The 17,641-nt window shown below is 46.1% G+C and overlaps 1 protein-coding gene across 3 annotated transcripts in view; it reads left to right on the top strand.

The window, feature by feature from the left end:
- Positions 1-17,641, top strand: part of YLPM1 (YLP motif containing 1) — a 60,757-nt gene that overhangs the window by 36,859 nt on the left and 6,257 nt on the right. For 2 of the 3 annotated variants that reach the window (XM_077463660.1, XM_077463658.1), the window contains 11 exons: positions 140-241; positions 1,302-1,458; positions 1,535-1,647; positions 1,871-2,004; positions 2,086-2,148; positions 2,498-2,617; positions 2,700-2,876; positions 5,043-5,126; positions 5,356-5,439; positions 5,639-5,761; positions 6,796-6,847. In XM_077463660.1, the coding sequence (XP_077319786.1) occupies positions 140-241; positions 1,302-1,458; positions 1,535-1,647; positions 1,871-2,004; positions 2,086-2,148; positions 2,498-2,617; positions 2,700-2,876; positions 5,043-5,126; positions 5,356-5,439; positions 5,639-5,761; positions 6,796-6,847 (1,209 nt within the window). The remainder of the gene's footprint in view (positions 1-139; positions 242-1,301; positions 1,459-1,534; positions 1,648-1,870; positions 2,005-2,085; positions 2,149-2,497; positions 2,618-2,699; positions 2,877-5,042; positions 5,127-5,355; positions 5,440-5,638; positions 5,762-6,795; positions 6,848-17,641) is intronic. The other variant, XM_077463659.1, reaches the window with a different exon arrangement.

Raw genomic sequence — 17,641 nt, 5'->3', positions numbered from 1 at the left:
CGCCCCTCCATAACTGTCCTTTGTACACCCCATTACTTTTCTTTGTATGCATGGTCTACTGTACTGGTTACCACCTCATTACTATCCTCTGTGCGTGCTACCTGCTGCACTTGGGACTCATGGTATGTTTTTGTTTTAGATCTTGCTATTGGGAAAGTGGAGCAAACTCCCTATGGTGAGCGGGTTATGCTCCTTCCAGAGCCGACAATGGACAGAGGTGGAATACCCCCGTTTCAGAAAGGTAAGTGCTACACTGAAGACCATATGTGAGTTCTAGACATGTAGCTCCCTCCACATTACCTGACCATGCTACTTGTGTGTAACCCTTCTGTCAGTGGTACCTTCCTGTGCTGCCTGTGAGTCAACTGTGTGAGCTATGTGTGTCATGCTCTAACACAGGTTGTCCAGTCTTACTGACCTTCCTGGGCCACATTGTAAGAAAAGGTATTGGGCATAAAATACACTAATAATAATAGTTGATGAACAGAAAGTAGGGCAGATCACAAGTTAATGATCACTGATATACATAATATACCTATCTGAGCAATAATCTTCCTACCAATCTACCTTCACCCTTATTTTTTTTCTTTTAGGAGGGTGGGGAGGGGTCTGTTTTCTTTAACAGTGTGGAAGCCATGCTAGAATAAAAAATTATAGATGAGGGGAATTGATTTCAACTATATGTGCAGTCCAGGGAGGTTGTGGCAGGGGGCTTTGGGGGGCACAACTGAAATCTTGGGCGCAGCAACCACCTAGATACAGACAAGTGGCTTTTTAAAAAAAAAAAATTTCCCGCTGTTGGAGTCCCTGCCTTTGCTGCTTTCAGTGCCTTTACAAACTCGACATCCCTCCAGAGGTGCCTGAATTCTCATTCAACATTCAACACAGCTGCTATGATTCCATGGCATCCTTGGCTACCCTCCATACATGTTTGCTTGTTCCTGTCAACCGCCGTGGTTTTTTATGCTTGCATGGCATTCCCAACAGACATGCCTTGGCTGCATCCTAAACTCTCTGGGACACCCCTGCTCTAATGGCTCCACCTTCTGTAATCAAATCGGTCTATGCTGCATATGTGTCAAACTGTACCTGCTCTCCTTTCTGCCAGGTCACGTGCAGTGCTACATGTGTCACACTATACCTGGTGAGTGTGACCGTTTTTTAGCACTGCACCCCATCTTCTAGCTGTGTCTTTTTCATCATATGTGTCAGCTGGTACTGTGTACTTGTTTTTTTTTTTTTGTCTTGCCCGTCTCAGAAGTGGGTCATCACTGAAGCTTTTTCTTTTTTTTTTTTTTTAGATTTTTTGTTAGATTCATATGATCGTGACTTCAGGGACCGTGATCCCTACTATGAAAGGATGAAAAATGCGGATCGGCGAGATTATGAACGGGATCGTTCAGATAGAGATCGTGCTGATCATGAGAGGGATCGTGATCGTCATTCCCGAGAAGACAGGTATGTGATCGTCTGATGAGTGCAAAGCTATCAGGGTGGTGTTATGATTTTTACAATCATCTGTATATCTTTGTAGGTCTTCCTACCGTGACAAAGAGAGCTCGAGCCGACGTAGCACCTCTGATAAACAGCAATATGATCGGAAGGTGGATCGGCCTGGATATGAGGTGCCCCCACCATCGTATGGAGGTGAGGCTGACCGACACAAGGGTTGATTTTACTAGAGTGCAAAAACTGGTACAGCTGTGCATGGTAGCCAATTATCTTCTAACTTCAGCTTGTTCAATTAAGCTTTGGCAATACAACTTGGAAGCTGGTGCAGAACTGCACCACGTTTGGCAGTTTTAGTAAATTAACCCCACTGCGCCTGTGTTATTAGGAGCAAAAATGATACTGTTTGTGTTTTTGGCAGGAAGCCGTAGGAATTTCCCAGAGGAACGACCTGTACAACCTCCCATGCCTGTCCCGCCACCAGAGAAGAAGCCAGAGACCAAAAATGTAGACGATCTTCTTAAGAAACCTGGACGAGACAGTCGGCCTGATCGTGTATGCCATCTTTTATTCCCATACATCTCTGCTGCATATTTCACGATTTTGTTCAATTAATGAGTACAAATTGTCTTTCAGATTGTGGTAATCATGAGGGGTTTGCCAGGAAGTGGGAAAACGCATGTTGCCAAACTGATTAGGGTAAGTTCATTTTCAGTTCACGTTCCCTGCCAGCATGGAAAGATTCCTACATGTCAAGGGGGTAGACTGCTATTAACAGAGGCCCTGCTAGCAAGAGGAGACCCCCCTATCTGTCACTGATGGCTCTGCCAGCAGGGGGAGACTTTCTGGTAACTGGTGTCAAGCAGGGGTAGACTTATTGGTGACTGGTGGGCCTGCAGGTATAGACTCCTACAGGTCATTGGTTGCAAGGTATTATACAACCTATTGACTGACCTCAGGACATAGCCCAATGTTGTAGTCTTTGGGTTTTCCCTGACATGTAATGGCACAGGAACCCCCCTCACTTTCTGCTTATGTTGTTGCACAGGACAAAGAGGTGGAGTATGGTGGATCTGCCCCCAGAGTCTTGAGTCTTGATGATTATTTCATCACGGAGGTGGAAAAGGTTGAGAAGGATCCAGAATCCGGAAAAAAATTGAAGAAAAAGGCGAGTAGAGGAGAAGTTGGGGCAAGGGGTCCTTTTTGTACTCTCGCACACCGTGACACGCAATTTGGTTTTGTTGCTTCAGGTTATGGAGTATGAGTATGAGCCAGAAATGGAGGAGTCATATCGTAGTGGCATGCTGAAGACCTTCAAGAAGACTCTGGATGATGGCTTCTTCCCGTTCATTATACTGGACAGTATCCATGATCGCGTGCGACATTTTGAGCAATTCTGGAGTGCTGCCAAGACTAAAGGATTTGAGGTGCAGTGTAAATTCACCAGTGACATAAAATGTTTAATGGCCTCCCAGGGGTTTCCTTTTATATATTAAAAGTATGGGATTTGTGTTTTAAAAATCATATTTACAGTGAGGGGAAAAAATATATTTTAACCCCTGCTGATTTTGTATGTTTGCCCACTGACAAAGAAAAAAAGTCTAATTTTAATGGTAGGTTTTTTTGTTTTTTTTAACTATGAGAGGCAGACTAACAACAAAAATCCAGAAAAACGCATTTCAAAAAAGTTAAAAATTTATTTGCATTTTAATCGGTGAAATAAATATTTGGCCCCTTTGCAAAACGTGACTTGGTGGCAAAACCCTTGTTGGTGATCAGAGGTCAGATGTTTGTTGTAGTTGGCCACCAGGTTTGCAGATCCTCTCCGTGTCATTGGGGTTTTGAGGCTGATGTTTGGTAACTCAAACCTTCAGCTCCCTCCACATATTTTGGGATTAAGATCTGGAGACTGGCTAGGCCACTGCTTCGGTGATTGAGCCACTCACTCCTTTGTTGCCTTGGTCGTGTGTTTTGGTGCATTTTCATGCTGGAATACCCATCCCCGACCCATTGCCCTGGCTGAGAGGAAGTGGTTCTCGTCCAAATTTGAAGGTACATTGCCCCGTCCATTGTCCCTATGATGCGGTGAACTTGTCCTGTCCCCTTAGCAGAAAAACACCCCCAAAGCATATTGTTTCTACTTCTGTGTTTAACTGCGAGGATGGTGTTCTTGGGGTCACAAACACGAGTTGAGTTGATGCCAAGGAGTTCGCTTTTTGAAAACAATCGCACCAACTGTTGTCACCCTCTCACCAAGCTGCTTGGCGATGGTCTTGTAGCCCATTCCAGCCTTGTAGGTCTACAATCTTGTCCCTGACGTCCTAGGACAGCCCTTTGGTCTTGATCATGGTGGAGAGTTTGGAATCTGATTGCTTCTGTGGACAGGTGTCTCTTATACAGGTAACAAGCTGAGATTAGGAACACTCCCTTTGAGTGCTCTTAATCTCAGCTCATTATCTGTATAGAGACCTGGGAGCCAGAAATCTTGCTGATAGGGGATCAAATGCTTATTTCACTCATTAAAATGCAAATCAATTTAACTTTTTGTAAAGGACTTTTCTTGATTTTTTTTTTTTTTTTTTTTTTTTTGTTCTGTCTCGCTGTTAAAGTGGTTGTAAACCCTTACAACCAACTTTGACCTACAGGTAAGCCTAGATTAAGGCTTACCTGTAGGTCCAAGAAATATCTCCTAAACCTACACAGTTTAGGAGATATTAGCCGAAAGACGGGCACCACTGTCTATGGCGCATGCGCCGTAGACGGGCGCGCAGGCGCACTGAGCGCGCCATGGTCAACGGCGATGTGCCACGAGTGCCGGCTCCCGTGCGCATGCGTGGGAGGGACGTCCTTGCGGCTTCGCCGAATGACAGTGGCAGAGCAGTGAGACCCACCGAGAAGATGGATGCGCCGGACTACAGGGGACAGCTGTGACTTCGCTGGCTCCTGTGTCAGGTAAGTGACACATAATGGACTACTATGTGATGCACAGTAGTCCATTATGCTTTACCTTTGCAGGGAATGAAAGGGGACGTAAACTCATCAGGGTTTACTTCCTCTTTAAAATCTACCATTTAAAATTATAGACTGATAATTTCTTTGTCAGTGGGCAAACTTAGAAAATCAGCAAGGGATCAAATGTTTTTTTTTTTTCCCTTCACTGTACCTAGGTGGATGCAGCATTGGTCCGGTGCTGCATCTGTCCCTCGCCAGCTCTAACACTGAGAACTGAGCGATCAAACGCCGCCGATCACAGTTCTCTGATCTCCCTGAGCAGATTGATGACTGTCAGTCACCAGCTTTCTGGTCCCCCCTCCCCCCAGACTCTCCTGTGCTCACTGGAGCGCTGGGCTGTGGAGGGGGCAGGAGTAGCCGACTCAGGCTCTCATCTAAGTGGCTCAGTGAGAGGCTGAGCCCTTGCCGGTACAGACATGTGGATACATGGTGTCGATCTTCACTGAGCCTGGACCGGCTCTGTGACATCAACAGACAGTGGCCTTCAGCTCGCTGTCTACTGAAAAACAGGTCACGGCAGTGCAGAACGAACTGCACTCCTCTGATACACAGAAGTATAAAGGCTGTTCTTTCTTATTTAGGTCTATCTGGCGGAGATCACTGTGGACACCCAGACCTGTGCAAAGCGGAATGTGCACAGCCGAAAGCTGAAGGACATAAATAAGGTAAATGTGGGAGTATCTGATTATCCCTCCTGTGTGGGGTGTGTGGCCCAATCCTTCAACAATAAAGTGGCAACCACCCCAACCTATAACTGGCCTTGGCAGCAAGGTGCATGTGGAAGGGCACAGGGATGCACGTGATGCCAAGCAAGAGTACAATGACAGCGAAGGCATCAATTGCGTCCTTGTACCCAGTTGATCCAACTGTACATTCCTTACCTTCTCTCTCCAGATGTCTGACAACTGGGAGCCAGCTCCACGTCACATGATCCGCTTAGACATACGTTCCTTGCTTCAGGATGCCGCAATTGAAGAGGTAATTATTGGGTGGACATCTGGACTCCACCCTAAGCTCTGTGCTTCCTCCTACTGGGAAGATTGTGGGAGGAGGTTGCATTCCTTGCTTTGGAATGTGGTGGGGGATAGACATTTTGGATTCCTGACTGTGGGATGTTGGGGATTTTTTAGTGATGAATATCTTGTATAATAGCTGAGCTGCTTGTCTGATTCCATAGGTTGAAATGGAGGATTCTGAGCCTTCATCCGAGCCACAAAAAGATGATAAAAAGGAGGCAGCTGAAGAGGAAGACAACGATCGGGTAGGAGAGGCTGCAGTATCTTACAACTCATGGAAAAATGTAGGAGATGTTCTATATAACACATTTCTTGTGCATACTGAAGGTTTCTAAAATAATACTTAGCAAGTCTTCCAGGACATATAGGATCCCCTTGCTGCCAGCTCTGTACCTGATATAACACTATATTACCATTTTACTGCAGGGTACTACTCCTTGCCCCAACATCCTTTATAACCCCTCAATACAGCGTCACTTCTATCTATCCATTATCACATACATTCTTTATTAGTGTCTCTCCCCTTCAGGTCACCCCACCCACCATCACCTTCCATATTAACATCACTGACCCACCTGCTTGTGTCGCCCCCCCCCCCCCCCCCAAGTCGGGTCGCCGGCACCTCGCCCCCCCCCCCCCCCCCAAGTCGGGTCGCCGGCACCTCGCCCCCCCAAGTCGGGTCGCCGGCACCTCGCCCCCCCCCCAAGTCGGGTCGCCGGCACCTCGCCCCCCCCCCCCCCAAGTCGGGTCGCCGGCACCTCGCCCCCCCCCCCCCCCCAAGTCGGGTCGCCGGCACCTCTGCCCCCCCCCCCCCCCAGTCGGGTCGCCGGCTCCTCGCCCGACCCCCCCCCCCCCCCCCCCCCCCCAAGTCGGGTCGCCCGCCCTCGCCTGCGACACCATCCCACCAACGTGCCCCCCCACCCCCGTCGGCGGCTCCTCGCCTGCCCGTCCAAAGCCCTCCTCCCAAAGGCCACATCGCCGACTCCTCGCCCACTCCCCAAAGGCCACATCGCCGACTCCTCGCCCGCCCAATGCCCACCCCCCAAGGCCACATCGCCGGCTCCTCGTCTCCCTGCCCCATCGCGGCGCCGGGCCGTCGCGTTGCCTGCCTGCCCCACTGGCCTCTCCAGCCATGCGTCCCAGACCCTGTGGGCTTTGTGACATAACCCAGTCCTCATTAGGCTGCCTTTTTTGACTGGTTGAGTGTAATGAAGCTGTGCGGGCACATTTCTGCACGGATGCTCTCGTGTATAAAGGCATTACTCTGCTGACTGCATGTTCCTGTTAACCCTTGCAGTTTTTATTTCCTGTGACACAGGTCTATCTTCCGAAAAGCAAGTGGGAGATGGATACCTCGGAAGCCAAACTTGGTAAGTGTCTGCTGGGGCTGATGTCATTGCTAGATAAACGCACATGCCGGGTGATGTTCCTGGATTGGGACTGGTGTCGCAGGCATCGAATGCTTATGTGGAATATAAATTATACATAGCTTCCTGTGGAACCTTGAATTGAACCTTTGTAATCCTTGAATTGTCAACAATCATTTCTTAATAAGAAATTGTTCTGAAATAAGGTCTAGAAAAGCCGGTGTCTGCTGAGACTGGCTGCTCCTCAATGCAGAAAAAGGCCAGAGTAGAAGCATTGCTAATGATGGGGGGGGAAGTATACTGCATGGAAAGGCTGGACTCTTTAATGCACAAGCATTCGATCCCTTTATTTGGTATTTGTGCAATGTTTTCTGTATAAACGCATTCCTGTATTCTCCTTTTTGTAGGATTTCCCTAACAGGAAATAAGATTAGAGTTTATGTAAATGCTTATAATTAACTTTTTCTTTTCTCCCTTTTGCTCTTAAACGGGGCCGTGCTTCACAGTGACCACTGTGGTAGCCAATCGGATGACGGGAGTTCTGGGTCCCGATCATTAGTATGGGGCCCAGGGCTCTTGTGAGACCCCTGTCTCTGTGTTCTGGGTGCGTGCCGCACAGTAATACGCAAATATGTGACGTATGGGGGGGGGGGGGGGGGGGAGAGATAAATAGCCCATTAAATCTTTTTTTTTTTCTGATTCCTACTGTTTTGGATTGTAATTGTCTAACTTCATGTTTTAAAGCACTGTGTAAACTGTCTGTGTTGTATAAATCCTGTATAATAATAGTAAAGTGTTTTGTTCAAAATAATACCAACCTAGAAATCCTATGAGCTGAGAGATTCCCCAACTCTGTCGCTTTATAAGGAGGCTATATAGATGAGAAGAGGATCTGTTTTCTTTGCAGTTTATCAGAAATTAAGTAGGTAGGGCTGACGCCTTGTGTTTTGGCGTTGAGTTGAGAATACAGCATATGTCATGTGGCAGGTAGGAGCATACTAGACTTCTGGAAGAGTAAGGTAAAAACACACACTATTTCTGGCACATCAACAGTTATTTTTCTGTGCTTAGTTTGTTTAACCACTTGAGACTCGCGCTATAGCCGAATGACGGCTACAGCGTGGACCTCCTTTGCCGGGACTACGTCTATTGACGTCGTCCCGCGCACGAGCGGCCTGCGCGCCCTGTGATCGGCGAGTCTATGAGACTCGCCTGATCACCGATCCGAGCAAGGGGTTCGATCCCGACCCCTTATCACGTGATCAGCTGTCAGCCAATGACAGCTGATCATGTGATACAACGGAGCCGGTAATCGGCTATTCCTGTCAGCGCGAGGAGAAAAAAAATAAACGATCACGGCCAGCCCTGCCAGGGCCCACAGTGCCCCCCCGGCAGGGCCCACAGTGCCCCCCCGGCAGGGCCCACAGTGCCCCCCCGGCAGGGCCCACAGTGCCCCCCCGGCAGGGCCCACAGTCTGCCTCAACAAAGGTGCTGCACCCCAGTGCCACATATCCGTGCCCATCAGTGCCACCCATCCGTGCCCATCAGTGCCCACCAGTGCCGCCTATCAGTGCCACCTATCAGTGCCACCTATCAGTGCCACCCATCCGTGCCCATCAGTGCCCACCAGTGCAGCCTATCAGTGCCACCTCATCAGCGCACTTCAATGAAGGAGAAAAATTTTATAACAAACTATTAAACATGATTTTTTATTTTTTTTTTGCATCTTTTTTTGTTTAGCAAAAAATAAAACTCCCAGCTGTAATTAAATACCACCAAAAGAAAGCTCTATTTGTGGTAAAAAAAATGATAAAAATTTAATTTGGGTACAGTGTTGTATGCCCGCGCAATTGTCATTCAAAGTGCATCAGCGCTGAAAGCTGAAAATTGGTCTGGGCATGAGGGGGGTTTAAGTGCCCAGTAAGCAAGTGGTTAAAGGGATAAAACCTGAGAAAACATGCTTTAGTTAGAGATTTATTTTATTTTGCCCTGACACACACTTAAGGTGGTTGTAAACTTGCATATTACCCACTGAAGTGACTGGCTTCAATAGATTAAACAAGTCCTCCTACGTAAGCTGTACCTGTTTATCTGCAGCCATCTCTTCTTTATAGTCTCCTAAAGCACACATTTTGCACAGCATTTCTTAGCTGTAGAAGGCGAGGGGCGTGGACCTGACATCACACACTGCTCAGCAGAGAGCTGAGCGTTATCTGAGATCTGAGTTGAAGGAAATGGAAATTGCCCCCTACAGCCTCATAGGGAAACCTACATATCTGAGGCTGTTAATCACCTACTGTGTGCTGGGGAGGGGGTGTCTGGTGTCAGGTTAAATGATCAGAAGTCACTCATGCGGAGAGCAGACAGGAATCACACTAGATTCTTTGGATTGGGGCAAGCGCACACTATAGAAGGATCTGCGTTTTTTAACTTGTGGACCAAAGGCTTCATTCTCAGTGATGTCTCTAGTGAATGGGTGGGCTAATGCAATATTGGTATTGCCTATGTCTATATATTGGCTGCTGTTTTTACAAAGGTGGAGTGTAGCCACTAAAATGATATATCCTATCATTTGAATGAATTCTATTCTACAAATTTGTGACTTCCCGTGTGACTTTAAAGGGTAAAACACAGAATGTATATATAAAAAGCCACCAACAATCATGTCCTTTAACACTATCCAGCGGGAACCCGACTGTATATGCTGTGTAATTTGCTCCACTGGCAAATTGCTAATATGGTGGCATTCCAGTGACCCGCCAGGATAGTGGTGGGCATCTGCACTGCCATTGGTCATAATGGCCATAAAAACAAGTGACCACATAAGGTGGGTGGCCTGTGTACAATAAAGTGGAACATTGGAACACTTCCCCACCTCCTGCTGAGAGGTAATGTGGAGGGACCCTTGCATCCTAGGTTGTATATAACATCCCCGCAGGCCCCCGAGGGTGACATTGAGCCCAGAGAGGGGTCCTAATCCAATCCTACAGTTTACAGGTTATTTTGGCTTCCCATCAACTCTAACTTTTAAGAATTGATCCTTGACCCAAATGTTGTCTTTAACATTGATAATTATTTTTATAACACAAATAGAGATAGTGCCTTGCAAAAGTATTCATATCCCTTCAATTTTTCCATATTTTGTCATATTACAGCCAAAAACTTAAATCTATTTTATTGGGATTTTGTGATAGACTCAAAGTAGCACATAATTGTGAAGTTGAAGCAATATGGTTAACGGTTTTTCCAAATTATCGAATTCCAAATTAGTTTTCAAAGCACAATACAGATTAGGTGGCACTGACATACAGCACTGGTGGGATTAGGTGGCACAGGCAGGTGGCTGGCACTGATGAGCGCACACTTATGGACATTGGTCACTGATAGGTGGCATTTATGAGCACTGGTGGACTGCCTGCGACGGCCCGACTTGATGCACCTTGCACTAGGCTGCATAAAAGCAGCAGCGGCCATCTTGTTACACCCAGCCTGAACTATATGGGCCAGGTGTACTAAGATGGGCATCAGGATGTCCAACCGTCAACACAGAGTGTCGCTTCTGCTGTTCTGCCTTTTGACTTCCGGTTGCGCCGGCTCACTTTCCCGGGTATCGGATCTGGCATCAGGAGCATTTGTGCGAGTACAAGTATGGAAGAGTGGCGAGAAGAAAGCCATAAGAAGTCAGTTTGCAGTTTGTGAGAAACCATGGGGGGGGGGGGGACACGGCAAACATGTTGAATAAGGTGCTCTGCTCAGATGAGATAAAAATTTATCCTTTTGGCCTAAAAAGCAAAACGCTATGTGTGGCGTAAAACTAACACTGCACATCACCCTGTTAGAAAGGTGCAGTCAAAGTCCAGACCAAAACCCAATTGAGAATCTGTGACAAGACTTGAAAATTGCTGTTCACGGTTGTTCTCCATCCAATCTGACAGAGATTTAGCTATTTTACAAAAAAGAATGGGCAAACGTCACTCTAGATGTGCAAAGCTGGTAGAGACATCCCCGAAAAGACTTGAAGCTGTAATTGCAATGAAAGGGGGTTCTACAAAGTATTGATTCAGAGGGGCACCATACAAATGTACCCCACACTTTTCAGAGGGGCACCATACAAATGCATGTCACAACTTTTCACATATTTGTAAATAATTTTGAAAACCATTTGATTTTCCATCCACTTCACAATTAATTGGTCCCGAAGTCTTCTTTTAGGACCTGTTGTATGTCCCAGAAGGCTTCAGGAGGGAGAACTTCCACTTGATTGCATAGGCGAACGGAAGTGTGAGCGGGTACCTCCTCCGCCGCCTTAAACGTGGAGGTGGAACTCCGCTTAAATCATTCTTTCTGCTCAGAAGAAAAGCCCCTGTCCATTTGCAGTGTTGTGAAGTGTGTGTTTGACTGAGAATCTCCTGAAAGGTGTCGATACCTGGCCAGGATCTCCCTTCTTATCCATCAAGCGAGCTGCACACTGTGCCATCTCTTGGTCGATTTTTTTAATTCTTTATTCGTCACATTACAGGATCTGTATTATTGTAACCAATTACATATACATTTATTACATAGAAAACATATACATCAATCATTGACAAAGTGATAAATCAATAATTATCCATTATCATTTTTATATATATATATTTATATTAATATGCAGAGCGGCACACCTTTTTCATGGCCATTTCACAGGCTTCTACATTCCAGGGGAGATTTGTAGAAAAATTAAGGTTTAACCCTTCACGTTGACTGGCATAGAGAACGTTAAATTATACAATCACACCGCACACACATTGTCACTTTTAAATAACTTTTCCAGGTTTGTTTTTTTTTTGTTTTTTTTTTTTTGATTCAAGCAGTCTTATTTTCATTACAAACCGCTTATCCTGATTGGATGGTGGGGGATTTACAGGTCTGTGTATGTTGGGAGAATTCTATACAAATTGCGCATGTTATTGGAACGTTTGCAAAATTGCTAACACTGCACTTTTCTTTCATATTTGAGATTTAAACATGGAGTGTAAAAATACAGAAAGTGATAAACGTATGTCTGCCCTCACATTTTATGTCTGAGATGGAGTGGTATGGGAAGGACAGTCAGCTGTAAACTGATGTGGGGCTCTTCGGGGGGCCAATCCTGTATCAGAACGTGCGGTCTTTCGCCATTGTTGGGAAGGTGGGGGATGGATTGTTATTTAACCTCCCTGGCGGTAATCCCGAGTCTAGCTCGGGCTTGAATTTCAGTACCACGAGCGGTAACCCCGAGCCAGACTAGGGATCGCATCGCTGGATACAGGGAGACTTGCTTACCATGTCCCCCCGCTGTGTGTGAGCCGTCCTCCGCTCGATTCACACAGTGCCCGAGTGCCGCCGAGCTCCGTTACCTGAGACGTTACGACGCAAGGGAGCGGAGATCGGCGCCAAATTCAAAAAAGTAAAAACACACAATACACATACAATACTGTAATCTTACAGATTACAGTACTGTATAAAAAAAATACACATCCCCTTTGTCCCTAGAGGTCTGTCCAGTGCCCTGCATGCAATTTTATATTATAAATACTGTTTTTTTTTTTTTGTTTTTTTTTTTCTTGTGATTTTAAAGTGATTTTAAACCAGCTAGAAAACAGCGATAATAAATTAGAATCACTTGCACAATTGAGAGATAACGATTTGTGGGGAGATCCGTCATCAAACACTAAATCTAATGACAGCGACAATTCTGCAAATGAGCAAATTTTAGTGTTTTTGGATTTGATTACATTATGGAAGAATTTTTATTTATCATTCTTTATAGTTATTTATTATATTATAAACTTTATCATACCCGGGATGTCTACTAGACTCTGGTTTTAACAGATTTAAGAGTTATTCCTAAGAATTGCAGGACTACAATATAAAACGCCAAATTTCCATGCAAAATAATTGTACCGCTTTCAGCACCTTAAATCAGAAATAATATTGCCAGGGAGGTTAATGGCTGTAGCGAGGACATTAGCGGGATAGTCCTTTCCAGCTGAACTTTAAAAATAATGCAGCATGTGGGAATCCGTAATGAAAAATATATTGCTATAATTGATTAAAATGTATTTTAAAGTCTGTGGAGACCGAAGAATTCAAAGTATTTTAGGTATTAAGTGTGCAGCTTTAACATGTCATTAAAAAAAGAAAATGAAAAATGGTTCATCTTCTAAAAGATTGTACTTTGTGTGTGTGTGGAGGCCTGTCCACCCATTCTCCCACAATCAGTGGCAACTCTGTTGCAGCCACTCTTCCGGCTCCTGTGTTGCCGCTCTTAGTGCACATGCCCCATCTGTTGCTTAATTTCCCCTCTTGAAGCTGCCCCATGTGACTCTTATCACTTGTGAGGTTGCTGCAACTGCCTAAGGGTCGGTTCACACTGAGGCAGCACGACTTGCAGCGCAACTGCTTCAGGTGACTTGAATCCGACTTTAGCGGCTGCTTGCAAAATGACTTCTGTATAGAAGTCGCCCCAAAAGTAGTACAGGAACCTTTTTCTAAGTCGGAGCGGCTTTTGTCGCTCCTATTAGAACGGTCCCATTGTACAGAACGGGACGCGACTTGTTAGGTGGCTAAGTCACCTGATGAGTTGCCCCGGTGTGAACAGAAGTAGCATCGGCTCCCTGCTTTTTTTTCTTCTCTCCGTTGCCTAAAGCATGTGACCATGGCCATTGTAAGTGTAGCTCCTGACTTGAACATCTCTGCACAACAGCTTGTTTTTGTAAATTTGCTGATTTTATGAAACTTTGCTTTATATGAACCAGTGTTCTTTTAGTAGAATGTGAAGTTTTCTCCCCATGCCCCTTCCCCGATTGCCTGTGTGAAGTTCCCTTCCCCCACCCAATCTCCCCGATTGGCTGCATAAGGATATTTCTTCCCTCATTTTGTAAACTAGATTTTTAGGTCCTGCTCCAATCATGTGAGAAGTTCTCTTCCCTTAGCTCCTTCCTTGATTGGCTGTGAGAAGTTCTACACCCCTCCTCCCCCCAAGTCTGTTAGTCTTTAATGGGGATGCACCAATACCATTTGTTTTTTTTACAATGAGGACAACTACAGATTACTTCCCCCCCATACTCACTGATACCAATTACCGATACCTACCACAACTTATTTAACGTCAGCAATGGTACAAATCATTTAAGTTATTTACAAATTTAAATTTTTTTTGTTTTTAATTTGGCGCTTTTTCAATGTGAAATGTGTAAATGTTAATATATGTGTAAAAATATTTGCAAACAAAAGTTTTAATTGTTTATCGTTTATAAAATAGACGTGAAAAAAGAAGGAAAATAATTGGAGAATAGGGAGTTCATTAAGGCTGATTAGAGTAAATTAAGGGCTTAAACAGAGGAACATTTGCTCATCCCTTTGATCTGCAGATGAAGAAACAGAATCAAAGATCAATGCTTCTTTTTATTTTAGTGTTTAGGGCTGAGCCATGTTAATAAACATTGCTAGCTGCTTTTTTTTTTTTTTGACAGCTGCAATTACCAGACTTCTTTAACACTGGGGAGACCCGCTAACAGCTCAGAGCCAAGCCTGAAAGTATCGGTGCATTTGCACGAGTACCGATACTTGTGCAAATACTCTAGCTATCGGCACCGATACTAATATTGGTGCAACCCTAGTCTTTAACTTTTTTTTTTTTTTTTTTTTTAAACAAAACGAGTTTATTGGTAAATGGTACAGTATACAAGAATAAGAAGAGTTACAGGTGTTGGTACATTTTATAGCCAATGGTAATAACATTTAAAAGTAGCTCCATCACATCGAAAAAAACCCAGGGCAGATCCATAAAAATAGCGTTAAATATATATGTGTAAGCACCGTAGCAGTGTTGCAAAGTATATAGAGTAGCAGGACAGGGAACCCGGTAACACCTGAAAACAGATCCCTCATAGGGCACACCCATGGAAGTCTCGACTCACCAGCTAGTTCCCACAAGTATCGGCGTCATTAAGCCAAGGATCCCAAACCTTATTAAACTTGCCAGGGGACCCCCTGTGTGCATATATGACTTTCTTTATTGGCAAGGTAGAATTGACCTCAGTCATCCAAGCCCCGAGTGTCGGGGTTTCGGGCCGCATCCACAGCCGGGCAATTAATTTCCTAGCACTGAACAATGTTTCCTGGATGAAAATAGCCTTTGAGGGTTCCATCGGGGCTCCTAGCTCGAGGCCCAATAAACAAGTTTTAGGGTCCACCTGGAGGGGGGAGCCCATGTGGTCATGTAGGAAATGAACTACCTGCAACCAGAAGGCCTGAATGTCTGGACAGGACCACATTAAATGGTAGAAGGAGCATGGGAGACTCCCACAGCGCGGGCACCCCGGCTCCAGGGAGGGTTGATAGCTACGAATCCTGGCAGGTGTAAGATAAGACTTATGTAGGATTTATAATTGGGTCAGCCTGTCAGTCACCCTAGGGGAGACTTGTTTAACCACATCTAAAATCTCCTCCCACTCCTCCCCCTCAATCGGGCCTACATCCTCCTCCCACCTATACCTTGCTACCTCTGTGAGACCGGCCACAGCACGTCTTCTAAGGGAGTCATAAAGTGTCGAGATTAGCTTCGTGGGTTCCTCTCCAACTATAGTACCCACTACTGACAGTTCCTGTGGATTGGGGAACCCCTCCCCAAATTGAGCCCGAAGGGCGTGGGACAACTGCGCAAAGCGAAATATCATATATGGGGGGAGCTCGAACTCCCTCTGTAGCGCCCGGAAACTGCGTACTCCCAGCGGGGTGATGACCTGATACAAGTACACCACCCCCCTGGAGGCCCAGAGACCCGCGCCCGGCAGCCCCCGAAGCTCCCCAACTGGGAGTTGTGCCACAGGGGTGTATGGGAGTGCACCCAATCTGCGCCCAACATCCTCTGTGCAATGCCCCATATCCGCTTGTGCTGGGTCAGTAGAGGGGCACATCCCCTCATTCCCCTGCTGGACTCCCTTCCCCTAAATAAAACCTGGAGGGGGGAATGGGCATAGCTATGAGACTTCCCACACAGCAATGTCTGGTACCTGGGAGCATCCATCTTGTGTAGGTGAAAGAAGTGGGAGAGCTGGGCGGCTACATAATAGGCATGAAAGTCTGGGAGTGCAGCACCCCCCATATTGGTAGGATTCTTGAGTGTATTCCAGACCAACTTGTGCCTACCGGAGCCCCAGACAAACGAGTTAAGAATAGTGTCTATAGTTTTAAAATATTTAAGGGGGATGAAAGTAGAAGCCTGCCAGAATTTATAGAGGAACTTGGGGAGAAGAATCATTTTGATTAAGTTTATCCTTCCCATGACCTAGTCTTTAACTTTAAGATTAAATATTAGCTTTGTGTAGACAGACTGGCATGATTTTTCAGTTCTGTCAGAAATGGGGTGGTGAGGGGGCATAACTACACTGGCCCTTTATAAAAGTGATCTATGACTGTTAACTGAATTGCTCACTGACAGAGGGTACCGTACCGCTCATCTCACCCTTATCCTCTTAGCTGTAGCTCTAGAAGTGATTATTATTCCTTTACTCGCTGTCCTGCATATATGTAATGCCACTTATTAATGGACACACGTAACCAATCGTTCACCTGACAACTAGGGGAGCTCTCTATTATATGAAATAAGCCCCCCATATCGCCCCCTACTGGTCCTGTTTTACCTATTATTTATAAGTGCTCTATTTTCGTGATCATTAGTTATTGTAAGAATGTGCTGTCCTCCCCAATGTTTTGTGGGTGGGCATCCTCCCATGTCCAAGTCTGTCTCCTTCCTGGTGTCCTGTGGATAAGTGATCTGTTTTCTCCTTGGTGTCCCATGCGTGAACATTCTCAGTGCTGAGCGGTCTGTTATTTCCTCGCTGATGTACTGTTGGTCTCTCATTGCCTTACTGAGCTTCAAGGGTGAGTGGTTTGTCATTTCTTTTCTAAGGTGTCCTGTGGGTGGTTGTCTACAGCTGTTGCCTCTTCACCGATTTTTCTCATCGGTGAGCGGGCCGTTAACTCCTCCCCTGTGTCTTGTAGATGGGTGTCCTCCCAATTCCCAGTCTGTTTTTTCCTCCCTGGTGTCCCATGGGTGGGCATCCTCCCTGGTGTCCAGCTCTGTTGCTTCTTCCCCGGTCTCCTGTGGGTAAGAGTCTGTTCCCCAGTATCCTGTAGTTGGGTGTCCTCCCATGTCCCAGTCGGTTCCCCCCCCCCCCCCCCCCCAGTGTCCTGGGGGTGGGCATACTCCTTGGTATGCAAGTCTGTTGCCTTTTTGCTGGTGCTTCCTAGGTGAGCAGTCTGTTATCTCCTCCCCAGTGTTCCTTGGGTGTCTTCACGTGTCCCCATCCATTTTCTCCTCCCTCTTGACCCGTGGGTAGGCGAGCCATAATTTCCTTGTGTCTTGTGGGTGTGTGTCCTCCCCTATAACCTTGTCTGTTGTCCCTTCCCTGGTGTCCTGTTGTCTTTCCCCTGCTCACTAATTGGTAGAGTTGGAAGAACACCGCTTTTTGTCCCACGGTAAGGCCCCTTGCACATGGGGCCATCCTGCTGCAGTGAATGCCTTGGGAGGGACAGGTGCTGCATTCAGCCTCACTGCAGGCAGCTTGTCAATGTCTGACAGGGTGCAGGGTGGATGGGACTGAATGGTATATCAAGTGGTACTGGTGTTTTTAGGGCCCTGTGCATTTGTGGGGGGGAGGAAGGAGAAGAGTATGTTTTGGGGATGGTATGAGTGGCATTGGTGAAGGGGGTAATTGGCTGACTGTCAGTGGGAGGAAATAAGCTGAAGGGTGGGGGTTTAGCTGACTGGTG

Source organism: Lithobates pipiens, unplaced genomic scaffold, assembly GCF_037356315.1.
Source record: "Lithobates pipiens isolate NorthernLeopardFrog02 unplaced genomic scaffold, aLitPip1_a1.2 Scaffold_30, whole genome shotgun sequence".
In the NCBI taxonomy this organism is placed as follows: Eukaryota; Metazoa; Chordata; class Amphibia; order Anura; family Ranidae; genus Lithobates; species Lithobates pipiens.
This window is presented reverse-complemented; position numbering and strand designations above follow the sequence as displayed.